The sequence below is a fragment of the Eptesicus fuscus genome, chromosome 9 (genome assembly GCF_027574615.1).
Source record: "Eptesicus fuscus isolate TK198812 chromosome 9, DD_ASM_mEF_20220401, whole genome shotgun sequence".
NCBI classification, from domain to species: domain Eukaryota; kingdom Metazoa; phylum Chordata; class Mammalia; order Chiroptera; family Vespertilionidae; genus Eptesicus; species Eptesicus fuscus.
In genome coordinates this window covers 91,873,856-91,889,898 of record NC_072481.1, presented here as the reverse complement: position 1 = coordinate 91,889,898, position 16,043 = coordinate 91,873,856, and the positions used below count along the sequence as shown (strand labels likewise).

At 39.0% G+C, this 16,043-nt stretch overlaps 2 protein-coding genes across 5 annotated transcripts in view; one reads left to right on the top strand and one right to left on the bottom strand.

Annotated features, from left to right (window-relative positions):
• The window catches only part of PRPF4B (pre-mRNA processing factor 4B), a 57,638-nt gene extending 43,789 nt beyond the window's left edge, over positions 1–13,849 (top strand). Inside the window, exons 10-16 of one of the 3 annotated variants that reach the window (XR_008557122.1) lie at positions 1,248–1,385; positions 2,819–2,972; positions 6,683–6,797; positions 7,379–7,530; positions 9,249–9,335; positions 13,172–13,449; positions 13,781–13,845. Coding sequence is in view for 2 of the 3 variants with exons in the window: in XM_028130191.2 (XP_027985992.2) it covers positions 1,248–1,385; positions 2,819–2,972; positions 6,683–6,797; positions 7,379–7,530; positions 9,249–9,335; positions 13,172–13,375 (850 nt within the window). In the remaining variant the exon portion in view is untranslated. Of the gene's footprint in view, positions 1–1,247; positions 1,386–2,818; positions 2,973–6,682; positions 6,798–7,378; positions 7,531–9,248; positions 9,336–13,171 lie in introns of those variants that run through there. The other 2 variants (XM_028130191.2, XM_028130202.2) reach the window with 2 other exon arrangements.
• The window catches only part of FAM217A (family with sequence similarity 217 member A), a 31,727-nt gene continuing 23,557 nt past the window's right edge, over positions 7,874–16,043 (bottom strand). For both annotated transcript variants that reach the window (XR_008557123.1, XR_008557124.1), the window contains one exon: positions 7,874–8,014. The gene's annotated coding sequence lies outside the window, so the exon portion shown is untranslated. The remainder of the gene's footprint in view (positions 8,015–16,043) is intronic.

The window sequence follows — 16,043 nt, the reverse complement described above, 5'->3', positions numbered from 1 at the left end:
CCAGATAGTTTGGGGAATTATTTGTATCTTCTATCTGTTGCCTTTTTCCTTTAATACACTAGAGTTACTTAATTGTCACATACATGTTTTAATACATAATTTATACCACATACTGAGCTGGTGTTAAACTCAACTTACTATTGGTTTTATAACACTGGAAAGAAATGTTGTAGATTTATACTAAAGTCTTAAGCTGCCCCAGGCTTAGAAAGTTTTTTGTTGTTGTTTTGTTTTTATGTTTATCCCCAACCCCTGTATTATAGACACTAACTTTAAAAATGTAGCTTATTGACAAATTATAACTAGAATTTTAGAGGAAAACCAAATATTAATATTTGGTGAGACATTTCCTACTTAGACTCTTAAGGAACCAAAACTGTATACAATGTGGTTCCACTTTTATTAAACACAAGTCCCCTGGTGCATGGATTCGTGCACATTGAAAGGAAATTAATTAGAAGGTGGCCAGTGGGGCAGGACTGGGTGAGATGGGCCACACATGCCCTGGAGCCAACCTCCCATGGTCCCTCCCCAGCTGACCGCACCGGGGGCAGTGTCATGGCTCAAAGGGCGTCTGAGGAGTGAGCGGGGTTCCTCTGGCAGGTGGGGTCCCTCGGCCTGGCCTGTGGAGGGATTGGGCTGAAACTGGCTCTTTAACATCCCCCGAGGGGTCCCGGATTGTGAGAGAGCAGTTCTTGGGTGACGCATCCCAGAATCGGGCTTCCTCCTCTCTGGTTCCGGGGTGCGTCACCCGAGGACTGCCACTGCCAAGTCACTGCAGCTTGGCAGCTCCTGTGTTGTCTGCCCCCTGGTGGTCAGTGCGCCTCATTGCTACTGGTCGGAGCATCTGCCATCTGGTGGTCATTGTGCGTCATAGCTACCGGTCGGATGGTCGCTTAGCCTTTTATATATATAGATAGTATTTACATCAAGACTTGAGAATAAAATGTGCAAGATTGATTTTCCTTCAAGCAAGGTAGGTTTATTCCTCAGTGTTTCTGTTTTGTTAATTGGTTATTTTGAAAATTAACTTCATGAAAACTGTATTTGATTAACTATGAAGTATTGTCTAAGTGGTACAGAGACTTATCATTCATCAACAGATTTATTATGACTACGTAAAAAAACCAGCAAACTAATTAACATCACCTATGGTACATCAGACTGGAACTAGCAAATATATATTATTTAGTTTTTCTAAATTCTGGATGTATTTAATTTTGACCTACTTTCCTTTTTTATTTCAGGCAAAAAACTGGTTTAAAAGAACTAGAATTCTTGAAAAAACTTAATGATGCTGATCCTGATGACAAATTTCATTGTTTGCGGCTCTTCAGACACTTTTATCACAAACAGCATCTCTGTCTCGTATTTGAGCCTCTCAGGTACAGTGTCAAAAACTACATAAACTGAAAATTTATCTTCTTCATCTCTAACAACCTCACTTAAGATAAACAACATTTGAAATGACATATTTTCTGGGTATTTGATTTTTATTTACTTATTTAATTACTAGAAGCCCGGCGCACGAAATTTGTGCACGTGGCGGGGGAGGTTGGCAGGGTCCCTCAGCCTGGCCTGCGCCCTCTCACAGTCTGGGAGCCCTGTGATCTATCGCCCTGCAGAAGGAGGCCTCGCCCACCCGCCACCGTGCCGCCGCCAGGTAGCCTGGGCCTCCCTCTGCGGGCGATTGTGGAGCCCCCTGATTGATAGCCCCACCAGCTGGTGGCCTGGGCCTCCTTTTGCAGGGCGATCATGGGGCGATGGCTGGGCCCCCGACCAATCGCATTGCACCTGCCTTGGCTGGCCTGACACCAGTGGGTGTCATAGCGTGGTCGTCCGGATGGTCGTTCTGCTATTTGGTTGTTTGGTCAATTTGCATATTATGCTTTTACTTGAGGCCTGGTGCATAGATTCATGCACCACTGGGGTCCCTCGGCCTGGCCTGCGCCCTCTCGCAATCCAGGACCCCTCAGGGGATGTAGCAGTGCACAAAGCAGCAGGTGGCCAGGAAGGAGCCTGAGCCACTCCAGCTCATCCCGGCCTGCTGCGCTTGCCTCCGCTGCTGCTCGGTAGCACCACCACAGCTGCACTCACCAGCCATGAGCCTGGCTTCTGGCTGAGCGGCGCTCCCACTGTGGGAGCGCACTGGCCACCAGGGGGCAGCTCCTGTTTTGAGCATCTGCCCCCTGGTGGTCAGTGCACGTCATAGCGATGGGTCGACTGGTTGACCAGTCGTAACAGTCACTTATGCTTTTATATATAGAGATTATTATAGACTTAATTTAGCTCTGGTTTTTGTTTTTTAACCTGTATTAAGAGCTGGTTTTTTGATAGTCATTAATATATTAACATTAAATGACTGCATACTTTGTGCCAGTTTACTACTTGCTTTTAGCCTTCAGCTCAACAAGAGAAATTATCTGAAAATTAAGTATTTCAAGGAAGGATTAAGCCAGAATGATAAGAAATAGGAATAGTGGAAGAAATACAATTTTGATCTTCGAAAGTATAGCTTCGTTGTTAGTCTTTCAAATATAAATCCATTCTAAAATCAATACAGATTTTACCATTGCATATCTTCTATTTATTTTAAAAATTAAGTTTTATTGGAAAAGTGTGTTATGTACACATAATTTCATATGTTCTCATTTCATTGTAGAATAATTTATCAAATATTTGAGGAGGTGTTCTTGAACAGAATATTTCATTGTAATTGTATTTTGGGCTTGATTTTACTTTATGCTTAAATGTTTTTGCTTTTTTGAAATGTCCATTTTGCATTTTAACCCCTACCTTTCTTTCTCTCTCCTAAAAGCATGAATTTACGAGAGGTGTTAAAAAAATATGGTAAGGATGTTGGTCTTCATATTAAAGCTGTAAGATCCTACAGTCAGCAGTTGTTCTTGGCATTGAAACTCCTTAAAAGATGCAATATTCTACATGCTGATATCAAGCCAGACAATATCCTGGTAAGTGAAACAGTTAAGGCTGCATTGTACATTCATGTATCTTCTTTTCAGTAATGTGAGATTACCACTGTATTATTTTAGAAGTAACGTCTTAAAAGATATATTTATTACCTATTACAAATGATCAATTTTTACTTTTTTGGAAATTGAGCCATGAAATTTTAAAGTATAAAGAAAGAAGATAGGCCACTGTCCCAAATTTTTCCTTTTTATTGTGGATTTAGAGTACACACAAATCCCAAGAGTGCTTTAATATAGTAATGATGGTCTTCCTCTGGTAGTGAAAAAAAAGTGCTGCATGTTTTGCTGTTTTGAAATAAGGTGTGTTTACACTTTTTTGTTTTTTTAATTTTGTAGGCTAATGGAGATAAGAACATTTAAGGGAATTTTATAGACTGATGGAGTTTGGGACATTTAAGAGAATTGCCTTAAGCTGATATAAGAAGATGAGTTTAAAGGTGTCCAGGAGTAATTCTTTACTAGAGGCTCGGTGCATGAATTCTTGCACCAGTGGAGTCCCTCGGCCTGGCCTGTGGGATCAGGCCGAAACCGACTCTCTGACATCCCCTGAGGGGTCCTGGATTGTGAGAGGGCGCAGGCCAGGCTGAGGGACCCCACCGGTGCATGACTGGGGCCAGGGAGGGACCGCAGGAGGGCTCCCGGGCTTGTCTGGCCCGTCTCGCTCAGTCCTGATCGTCGGACCCCAGCAGCAAGCTAACCTACTGGTCAAAGCATCTGGTCCCTGGTGATCAGTGCTTGTCATAGCGACTGGTTGACCAGGCGACTGTCTGTCCCCTGGTGGTCAGTACAAGTCGTAGCTAGCGGTTGTGCAGCCTTAGCATATCATTAGCATATATCATTGCTTTGATTGGTTGAACAGATGACCAGACATTTAGCATATTAGGCTTTTATTATATAGGATTGCTTTAGAAGCAGTGCCTTCTGGGAGCCCAAACACAGTAAAGCTCACTCTCCTAAAAGATGCCTATTGAAAGGCATGTTTCACTGTCTTAACATCTTTTTTTTTTTTTTTTAAATCCTCACCTGAGGATATTTTTCCCATTGCTTTTCAGAGAGAGTGGAAGAAAGGAAGGAAGGAAGGAGAGAGAGAGAGAAATATCAGGCAAGAGAGACACATCGACTGATTGCCTCCTACATGTTGCATGGGAGGCAGGGGGTGGGGAGCAAATTCACAACCTAGGTACTTCCCTTTGACAGGGAATTGAACCTGCGACTCTTCAGTGCTTGGGCTGATGTTGTAACCACTGAGTTAGGGCTGTCTTGAACTGGTACCCCATCAGGGCTTAAGACTTCAGATGTGGTAACATGCAAATTTATAGTATAATTTTATGTTTTTGAAATTTAGAAATACATACTGTCATAGTGGAGTGATTAATGCACACACAAACTCTTTCCCTCCCTGGCCCCATTTCTTCACCCTGTTCTAAGGTTTTCAGAGTTGGGGCATGTGCACAATGTGGTTAATTCCAAGTTTATCTTCTAATCACATGTTCCACACTTGAGAAAAATTATGATTCGATTAGAGTATTTCCTTTCATGCTATCACATTAATAATGAGGCATTCCATTTTGATATGTTTATTCTGAGTTTATAATGTATTACATATCTATAATAATAAAAGTGTAATATGCTAATTAGACTGGACGGAAGGACAAAGCCGGGATTGCAGCCATGGGATTGAGGCAGCTGCCTGCGGCTATGAGGGAGGGATCCAGGCAGCCCCTGTGGCTGTGAAAGCCTACTCTTGCACAAATTTCATGCATCGGGCCTCTAGCATAATATAACTTGGTTAGAGGAGCTGAGTTATTACAGTGAAATAGTAGGTATATTATGAATGAATTGTAGACTTGCCTAGTCAACTTCATCGTTGATTTTTACCTCCATTTTTTTTCTTTCTCATTTTTAAATTGTGAAATATACCATCCATATGAAAGAATGTATAAAATATAAACAGTCTAAAGATAATTAGACTGTGAACATCTGTGTAACCACCATGGAGATTAAAGAATAACCTGCTAGTACGTTAGAAGCTCTTGCTTTTTTAAAAATATATATTTTATTGATTTTTTACAGAGAGGAAGGGAGAGGGATAGAGAGTTAGAAACATTGATGAGAGAGAAACATCTATCAGCTGCCTCCTGCACACTTCCTACTGGGTATGTGCCCGCAACCAAGGTACATGCCCTTGACGGAAGTCGAACCTGGGAACCTTGAGTCCGCAGACTGAAGCTCTATGCACTGAGCCAAACCAGTCAGGGCGAAGCTCTTTTAAAACTTTATTTTTCTTTGAGTTAATGCTAAACTAGATTTCACCTGGATTCTGAAATTGAATATTTTCCCTTCTTCTTGAAGAAGGAAAAAATAGATATCAGAGACCCCATGGAGCTATTGAATGAAAATCTAAAGCTTTAAGCCTCTAGTGTGGTAGAAGTACCATATTCCTCACGAGGGGGTAGTAGTTGTGTAGCCAAAATAAAGGGCACATAAGTGTGGCTAGCCTGCTACTATTTAAGGCATTTTAGCCAGACCAAGAGTTCCACTGGTAGATTTCTTATTTTAAAATGGTTCTGGTTTTATTTATGGGTATTGCAACTGCATTCTTAAGTAGCTGAATGCAAATTATACTTTTAAAAGCTTTGAAAGTACTTTTCCTTTTGAAGATACCTGTTTTCTTGATCCCCCAGATGAAGAGATATGGATGTGGCAGTTAAAAATAATAATTTCTGTCATTAACTTAATTCCATGGATATCATCTTAATGGACCAGTCTGTAACATTGATCAAGCTTTACAACATCCTAGTAGAGAGTACCTAAGGTTATTTGTTTAAAGCGTTATGTTTCTTTTGGGTGGGAACAGTAGGCCAAGATCAAGTCCCAACTCGGAATTTGTGTGTGTCTCTTTTGAAGGGGGGAAGGGACTCTGGAATATGAATTATCTGCACTTGTTAATCCTGAACATGCTTCTGACTCATGAGTGGCAGCAGTCATGGGAGCAGCTCCAGCCTTTCTCAGCAGATGTCACTGTTACTGTGTATGTTGAAGTATTTACAAAGGACAAAAGAAACAAATGACTAATATAGAGTTCATGTTTACCAGTTTTGCCAAGTATATTTAACATATTCTTAACTAATACCTTCTTTATATTTAAGGGATTTAATAATTTTTAGACTTGAAATGATTGCTAAATTTGGGTGCTCTTAGCAGCTTCCGATGAATGTTTTTATTGTTTTTGTCCAAATTTAATCTGAAGCATTTTGCTTTTGTTGCCATCATAATTTTTTGGCAACTGAAAGTTAACTTAAATCAAATGAAAGTTAATGTAAGTCTAAGCCCTTATTAATGAATGTCTTCGTGTTCCTTTATATAGTAACTTGACTTTATGCAGGTGTTCTGGGGATTTTTAGAAGATGCCCCATCCTTTTCTAAATAGTGTTGGTTAAAATTAACTTTACTAGGTATTATTTCATATTTCTTCACTGAGAAAAGTTCTTCTAATTATAATCAAATATTTGGTAGCCCTTAATTTTTCATAATTAGGAAATTGAGGTTTAAAATAAAAAGGAATTTTAAAAAGAGTGACTTCGTTCTCAGTATTGGAAATAACTTCTCAAAGCCAATTATTTTTATCTGATTACTTGTCTTAATTATTCCTGGCATGAATTAAACTTCCATGATAAAATGTTTTTCAGGTTAATGAATCAAAAACTATTTTAAAGCTCTGTGATTTTGGGTCGGCTTCACATGTTGCGGATAATGACATAACTCCTTATCTTGTCAGTAGATTTTATCGTGCTCCTGAAATCAGTAAGTTTCTTCAAATGGTTTTTGACCTGGGCCATCATATGTGGTGGAAACGGCATATTTAATGTCTCAGTACTGTTTTCATCGCACGTTAGCAGCTGCACGAGGTCATTCAGGAGGAAGGGAACCGTAACAAGTTCATCCTCCTCAGGTGGAATGATGGTAATTGGGATAGGAGTCTTAGTCTTGTCTGGCAAGAGTAGCAAAAACAGTTGTGAAAATCCTTGACTTTAGAAGATTGCTCTTGAGTACTCAAGGTCTGATTATCAAATATATGAATTGTGTGGGACCTTTGTTTTTTCTCCTTGGAAGAGGCTGATTGCACCTCCACCAAAGGTGAAATGATAAAAGAATAAATATACATTTTTCTCTGCCCCTTCAATTCCTTCCCCACTTCCTCATTTTTTTAGGTTATAAGTATGTGGTTCTATTAAGAACTAATGGGAAAGAACATGAAACTAATGCCAAAAGTCAGTTATTAAAATTGTGGTATATAGTTCAAGCTACAATTAATACCCCATTAATGGAAATAAATAGTAGTTGATTGTTTTTATCATATATTTAACTTCTATTTTTTTTTTCAGTTATAGGTAAAAGCTATGACTATGGCATAGATATGTGGTCTGTAGGTTGTACCTTATATGAACTATATACTGGAAAAATTTTATTTCCTGGCAAAACCAATAACCATATGTTGAAGCTCGCCATGGATCTCAAAGGAAAAATGCCAAATAAGGTAGGACATTAATATGAACTTGTATTTATTGAAGATCTCAACAGTAGTTTCCCATAGATTGGCGGATTGCTGACCCTTAACTCATCACTAATGGCTATAAAATGTTTTGAGAGAGGCAGGTATGTGGCTACTCTGATTCCTTTAGCTCCTTCTCATTATTAGTGGTTCTAATGATCCAAGAACTATCAAAAGAGAAGAGAACTCTTTTCCTTTCCCCTGTAAAGTCTGTCTTATGTTTTTCTCTACTCTCTTGTATTAAGCAGATGATAGGGACCTATAGTTTAGGGTAGAATTGTAATTGAGGAAGAGAGAATTGATGAATATAAATTTGTTAAGCACCATATACGTGGTGAATATAAGCACCATATATTGATGAATATAAATTTGTTAAGCACCATATATGTTTCATGTGTCTGTTCTTCCAAAAGCAACAGTGTTCTTGGGAGCACACCCTTATTGGTAACAGCATGAACATGCTTGAGAGCTGAAATGAAAAAAGATGCAGGTCAGATTAGTTAGATGGAAGGAAAGAAGGAAAGGGTAAAAATTGAAAGAGGAACTTGATAGCAATCAGTTTATTAAAGATTTGAAGTTAGTTGGGAAAGGAAGGTATCAAGAAAATTCACTTGAAATGACATCTTTCTGACATAAAACTCATTCTTAGTGCTTCAGCTATCATATCAATTTCTGTTTGATGAACACAAAGCAAGAACTTTAGATATTTATAAAAATGTCTGAGAGCCGTATCTTAGACTTTTGTGATTTCAGTTTATGTTATGTTGGATTTATTTAGAATAAACAACACAGAAATTAGCTGTTGGTATTTATTTAACTGAGATCTAATCTGTTTCATTTTAGAGCTATTCGAGCATAATTTGTAAAATGTCATTAGGTTTCTTAACTGCCAATAGAAAGGGTCACAATTGTGTAATCGTTTTCCTGTCTAAGAACAAATGATTTTAAGTCTTTGCTTAATCCTCAATTTGGAATAGTGAAAGCACAACTTCATATCATAATTGGTTTAAGCCACTGCCTGGGGAAATAATTTCATATTATTAAGTTGTTTTAGGCACGACAATTTTATTTGCTTTTTATTTTTTTAATATATATTTATTGATTTCAGAGAGGAAGGGAGAGCGAGAGCGAGAAATACCAATGATGAAAGAGAATCGTTGATCAGCTGCCTCCTGCACACCCCCTACTGGGGATTGAGCCTTCAACCCGAGCATGTGCCCTTGACCGGAATTAAACCCGGGACCCTTCAGTCCGCTGAGCCAAACCGGCTAGGGTTTATTTGCTTTTTAAAAGAGTTAAACTCTTGCCCTAGCTGGTTTGGTTCAGTGGATAGAGTGTCAGACTGTGGACTGAAGGGTACCGGGTTTGATTCTGATCAAGGGCACATGCCTGGGGTTGCGGTTGTGGGCTTGATCCCCAGTAGGGGGTGTGCAGGAGGCAGCCGAGTGATGATTCTCTTTCATCATTGATGTTTCTATTTCTCTTTCCCTCTCCCTTCCTCTCTAAATCAGTAAAAATACATTTTTTAAAAAAATGAAATACGAGTTAAACTCTTGAGAGCAAGAAATACGAGATCATTTTCAAAAGAGAAAGTAAACGCAAAGAGACTAAATTTTTGTGACTTGTTTTGTATTAAATTGTTAGTAAGCCAGACTATTGCATAAGTTCAAAAATTAAGTTTTTTTATTTTGTTTTATTTCCAGATGATTCGGAAAGGTGTATTCAAAGACCAACATTTTGATCAAAACCTCAATTTCATGTACATAGAAGTTGATAAAGTAACAGAGAGGGTAAGTCTCTTTTAAGTGTGCAAGATTAAATGATTATCTTATTGTTAACAAATGACCTGGGTCATACTAGGAGCTGTGAATATTTTGAAACATTAAAATAATTTCTTTTTGGTGTTGGCTGACTCCTGAATAAAATGCATCAGGTTATGAAAAAAGATGAAGAAATTTAAAAATGTTTGTGTAGTATGAGTTTTATTTTTTATTATAGGTCATATTTAGGACCTTCTCATCTGTTCTTTCGGATCACTTTCTTGGCCTGGCCCACCATCTGTCTACCTTCCATATTGCTATCATAGTGATATTTTTTAAAACAAATCTGATCATGTTACTCTCCCTGCTTAAAAACCCTTCATTGGCTTTCTGTTACCTAGAAGATAATATATTTAAATTTCTCAGAATGACAAACTAAGTCTTCTATGATATGAACTCTGCCATCTTCAACAGTGTGCCCTCTCTTCACTGAACTCTGTAAACCCTACCATTCCACACTTGGCAGTTAGCTAAAGGGCATGACGTTTCAGATCTCTGTTCACAGACCATCCTCATCTTATTGGTTTCCTGTATTTCCTCATACCTAAAAAAGAATATGTATTCAATTTATTCTATTTCAAGCCTCAGGTGAAATATACATTCTGTGTGAGCCTTTCCAAAACCTTCAGGTTGAAGTAAGGACTTCTTGATTTTGGCCCCGTTATATTATACTAGAGGCCCAGAGCACGAATTTGTGCACCAGTGGCATCCTTCGGCCTGGCCTGCGGGATCGAGCCGAAACTGGCTCTCTGACATCCCCCAAGGGGTCCCGGATTGCAAGAGGGCACAGGCCAGGACGAGGGACCCCACCGGTGCACGATCAGGGCCGGGGAAGGACTACGGAGGGGGGGTAAAGGGGGACTCCAGGTTATGTCCAGCCTGTCTTCCTCAGTCTCGATCAGCCGGACCCCAGCAGCAAGTTTACTTATTGGTGTCTTCCCCCTGGTGGTCAGTGCACGTCGAGCGGTTGAGCGGCCTTAGCATATCATTAGCATATTACGCTTTGATTGGTTGAACAGATGACAAGATGACCGGACACTTAGCTTATTAAGCTTTTAGTATATAGGATGCCCCTAACTTTGTTAGAGCACTTACCACTTCATGGTATCAACTCGTTTACATGTCTATCTGTTTCCACTTGAGGGTAGTAAAAGTACAGTTCTAACAGCAAGTATTTACTATGCTATTTTAAATTACTTAACAATATTTTTGAATTCTCAGATTTTAAATACTTAACTAAGTTTTAGAGTTTCTGTTACTATTTTTTTAAATTTTTTTATAATAAATCTTTATTGTTCAGATTATTACATGTGTTCCTCTTTTTTTTTCCCCCCCCATAGCTCCCCTCCACCTGATTCCCCACCCCATCCCATACCCTTACCCCCGCCACTGTCTTCATCCATAGGTGTAAGATTTTTGTCCAATCTCTTCCTGCACCCCTTAGACCCCCTTCCCCCTGAGAATTGTCCGTCCCCTCCCTTTCTATGTCCCTGATTCTATTATATTCAGCAGTCCATTCTGTTCTTCAGATTTTTTATTCACTTGATTTTTAGATTCACTTGTTGGTAGGTATGTATTTGATGTCTTTTTGTTGTTCATAATTTTTACCTTTACCTTTTTTTTTCTTCTTCCTCTTCTTAAAGAATACCCTTCAGCTTTTCATGTAATCCTGGTTTGATGGTGATGAACTCCTTTAGCTTTTTCTTCTCTGTGAAGCTCTTCGTCTGACCTTCAATTCTGAATGATAGCTTTGCTGGGTAGAGTAATCTTGGTTGTAGGTTCTTGCTGTTCATCACTTTGAATGTTTCTTGCCACTCCCGTTTGGCCTGCATAGTTTCTGTTGAGAAATCAGCTGACAGTCGTATGGGTGCTCCCTTGTAGGTAACTAACTGTTTTTCTCTTGCTGCTTGTAAGATTCTCTCTTTGTCTTTTGCCCTTGGCATTTTAATTATGATGTATCTTGGTGTGGTGCTCTTTGGATTCCTCTTGTTTGGGGTTCTGTGCACTTCCTGGACTTGTAAGTCTATTTCTTTCACCAGGTGGGGGAAGTTTTCTGTCATTATTTCTTCAAATAGGATTTCAGTATCTTGCTCTCTTCTTCTGGCACCCCAAAAATTCGGATGTTGGTACGCTTAAAGCCGTCCCAGAGGCTCCTTACGCTATCCTCACACTTTTGGATTCTTCTTTCTTTCCGCCTCTCTGGTTGGATGTTTTTTGCTTCATCATATTCCAGATCTTTGGTTTGACTCTTGGGGTATGGTGATCTACAGTTGAGTTTCTGTATATTCTTTATTTCAGACAGTGTATGCTTAATTTCTGACTGGTCCTTTTCCAATTTTTTGGTATTCTCATTAAGGTCCTTGAAGGTCTCTTCAAGTTTCTCAGCGGTTTTTAGAAGATTCTTGAGTAACCTTATAAATGTGGTTCTGAACACTGTGTCGTCCAGTAGTTTACTTTCCTCCATCTCTCCTATTTGTGACATGCTTCGGTGTCTCCGCATTTTGGCTGCCTCCCTGTGTTGATGGAGTGGCTTTGTGCGGTCAGTGACCTATAGGGGCCGGTAGCTCAGCTTCCCCAATCACCTTAGGTGGTCGCTCTTGGTACACCCCTTTGTGGGCTGAGTTCAAAGTCTTGGTGTAGTTAAGCCTTGATTGCTGTTGTTGTCACTGGGAGGAATTGACCTCCAGGCCAATTGGCTGTGAGGACCCCCTGTGTCTATAATGGAAGCACTGCTTTGCTGGAGACACGCTTATGGTACAGGGCTTGTTTCAGTGGGGCTTTGGTGCTCACTGAGTCCGCCTCCTGAGTTGAAATCTGGTGTCTCACACTGACCACTAGATATACTGGCTTCTGGAACTCCAATGGGATGCAGTTCAGCTGCTGTCTGAGGCCACCCTGCAGGAACTACAGTGGGAACTGCCGTCCTCTCCTCCCTGCTTGGAGCTTGGAGGCTTTGGAGCTGTCTGTACTGGGTTGCAAGTTTACTAGTTTAAACTGCAATAGAGAAGGCCATTCATATGCAAAAGCCGCTGCTAGGAGCTTGGGTGTGTTTGTAGATTATGCAGGGCGGAGTCTCAGGGCATCACTAGGCTAGGGTGTGGCAAACAGCGATGGCTGGCCCTGAGCCACCTCCAACCGTGTCTCTGCGTCTAGCACCCGGCGCTGCCAACAATTCTACCTCCACGCAGCTCTGCTAGAAAGCCACCCTCACTCTCCACTCTGATGGCAGACAGCCCAGTCTCTCCCCAGAAACTGGATTTCAGAGAGATTGGGGGCTTGTCTCTCTTCGGATTGAAGAAAGCAACGCCCGCCTCCAGCTGGGTTCCGCCGCCAGCCCGTTTCGCACACGCGCTCCCCGTACCTCAGTTTTTTCAGCGTTTGTGCCCTGATTGCGCCCGTCTCTTTCAGTCTAGTTGTAGAGGTTCTGCTCAGCCAGCTTTCCCATGGTTCTGGGTGATAGACGTTCTGTCTTTTAGTTGTAGTTTTGGAAATTGTTGTGGATGGCAGCAACCCAGATGTTTATCTACGCCGCCATCTTGGATCGAGCTCCTCTGTTACTATTTTTATAAAATTACATTATAGTATGATTTAAAAAAACAAAACTCATAGGTAACTTATGGTTAACCCTTTTCATTTAGGTTTTCTTATTGCTTCTTGAAAAAACAGGATATAGGAAGTCACGTAAAAGTTCTAAATGAGTAGATGGTTATTCTTATAAATTAATATTTTTGGTAGACAAAAGTCTGATGTATTATATGTTTTTAGTAACTTTATTTAGAGATACGCATTTTAAAAATTATTTTTAGGAGAAAGTTACTGTCATGAGCACCATTAATCCAACTAAGGACCTGTTGGCTGACTTGATTGGGTGCCAGCGACTTCCTGAAGACCAACGTAAAAAAGTACACCAGCTAAAGGACTTATTGGACCAGATCCTAATGTTGGACCCAGCTAAACGGATTAGCATCAACCAGGCCCTACAGCATGCCTTTATCCAGGAAAAAATTTAAACGAGATGAAGAAGCTCCAATGGTTTGAGTAATTAAATACAAAGACTGAAGAAATTTCACAGCAGTTTATTAATGTATATAAACTTATAAATATTTCTCCATCAAATTTGAGGAAGCATGATTATATTTGAATTAACACCAAGGGTGATGTTTCTTTTAGAAATGTTAGTTAATCTGTTTTGTGTCTTATGTGAAATTTCACTGTAGAACTGTTTTAACTGCCAAGACTGCACAAAATTATAGTGCTAATGTATATGGTTGCAGTTCACATAAAAGACAAAAGCATCTTGTTATAAAATAAGTAGTAATGCTGGGTGGTTGATTTATTTTTAGCAGACTTGGCTTCATTTTGGTCTTCAGGTAAAATGGCCAGCATAAATGCTGTTTATATTCACATTTTCCTAGGTGTGTGTGTGCAGGCCACAGCAGCATGCCCTTGGTGTAGTCATTGCCGAAAGGGGTCTGTTCCTTCTTGAGCCTGCCTGCAGGGATGGTCTCCTCTTTTAAAGCAGGTTGTGTACAACATTCAGTACACTGAAGGTAAGCTAAACCATCAACATCACTGGTGTTTTAAGATGTTATTTTATTGGAACAATTGACAAATGAGGGATATTAGCTTTGTGGCAGAATTCCCTGCATGTGTGATACCTGATCTTGTTTTATTTTTTGGCATTGCAACTGTGGCATAGTTACAATTTCTGTTCTGTTCATCACATTTAAAATTGGAAGAGTATGCGCTTGATGGATAGAGCGCCTTCAGTGTACTGTTTCTTATTAACTTTAATTTTTAAAAATCAACTTGCTATAGACTTTATATACATTTTGTTAAATGCAGTTCCTAGTGAGATAGAAAAAAATGCGTAGTTTTCATTTACTAAATTACAAATGTTGAGGCATAATTCTGAAAGTCCTCATATTTAAAAGCTACATAGACAACATAATGAAATTTTTAACTATTTGTATGTCATTTTGAAAGTGTACTGCTTTATGGTAAAAGTGCTTTTCATTTGTTCATTGTTTTCATTATTTGTGATCATGTTGTCTTTCAATACAGGCATAAACCTTCCACTCTTGAACAAAGCAGCTGCTTTTTAAAAGCGGTAATTGCTTCTTTACCTTTTATTTCTTTTGTAAATGAAGCTTTTCTTTAAGAATGTGACTTTAAAGTGTTGTCTATTGCATAAAACAGTTGACACTCACTTATTGTAAAGTGAAGATTGTTCTACTGCATGTGAAGTGGCCATGCAGATTTCTGTATGTTCTCAGTATGCATCACTAGATAATAAAGTCTTTTGTGAACAAGGCATTTGTAGCCATTTTTAAAAATTTTTGTCTTCAGTGCTGGTAAGTCAGGTAAACCATAAATAGTTAAAAGCAACCTTTTGTTTCTTCAAGTCTTTAATAGAATTATTTGCTAAAGATGTAAGCCTAGCCAAAGTTTATTATTTTATTACTAATTAGGATCCTAATTATCTCATCAAAAAGTTCTACAAATATTGTCAGCTTTCAGTGTAGTGAGATAATTCCTGTAGGTTAGGGGGTATAAAATCAGGATTTAACTAATGTTTCTGCTATTTTCTCACTTTTCCTTTTGATGGTGCGGAAAGAGAAAAAAGGAAAACGGGGCACAGGCCATTCAACGCCTTCTCCAAGGGGTCTGATTTGCTGAGACACCAGCTTCACCTTCTTAACAAGGTTATTTCTGACAGCATGTGTAGATAAACATTTAGCAACAGTTTAAAACAAAAATCATGTAAATCAGCTTGGTTTTGCAACACAAAGGAATTTATATTTTTAGCATGGTAGAAGAGAATTTTCAGAAATTTATGTAATCTTTTTCCTTTGGGTGGTAAGATTAATTCTTGTCTCCCTGAGGAATATGGAAAGTAATCAGATTTTATGGGCTTAAATAATATTTTAAAATTGTAAATGGGATTTTTTTATTCACCCAGGCACTAATTACAACAAGCATGCACATTTTGGTGCATTCAAGAATGGAAAATCAGAATAGCAGCATTCTTCTGGTGGGTTTTGCTTCACTTAAAGACATGAACTACAGCCAGGAAAGCGATAGATGATATAATAAGCCAACTTTGAATCTACACCCCATCTCTTCACGGTTTAGACTAACTAAACTAAATACAAGGCAGTGCTCATCTTCAGGTAGAGTGAGCCTTGTAAATGAGGCATCACAGGTGCAGCTTTCTACCTAATGGAATGGGTAGAGATTTCCCACCATTATTTACTTTATTTTGGTGATAATATGCTGCATATTCAAGTCTTTTGTAGTTATTTTCATTCAAAATAGTTAACATTTTGATGCTTCTGGTGATTTTCATGGCTTCATTTTATATATTTATTTAAGTTAACTTCTACTAGAAACAGTTCATCTTATGCCTTCGAAACTGTTACATATTACTTAAAAAACAAAGTTGCTTGTTACTTGTTCTTTGTGTTTTAGGTGCAGCTCAGTGGAAGATGATGACAACCAGAAGACATGAGCTAAGGTTTCTGTTCTATAAAAGATTTAAAAAAATCCTCCATTTAATTTTTGTCTAATTTTTTAGTTTTCAGCGTTATGATTTGGGTTTCATTAATGTTTGGTACTTAGATTAGTAGTGCTATTGTGCTCATTTGTAAAGTGCTTGTTTTATCATGCTCTGCCTTT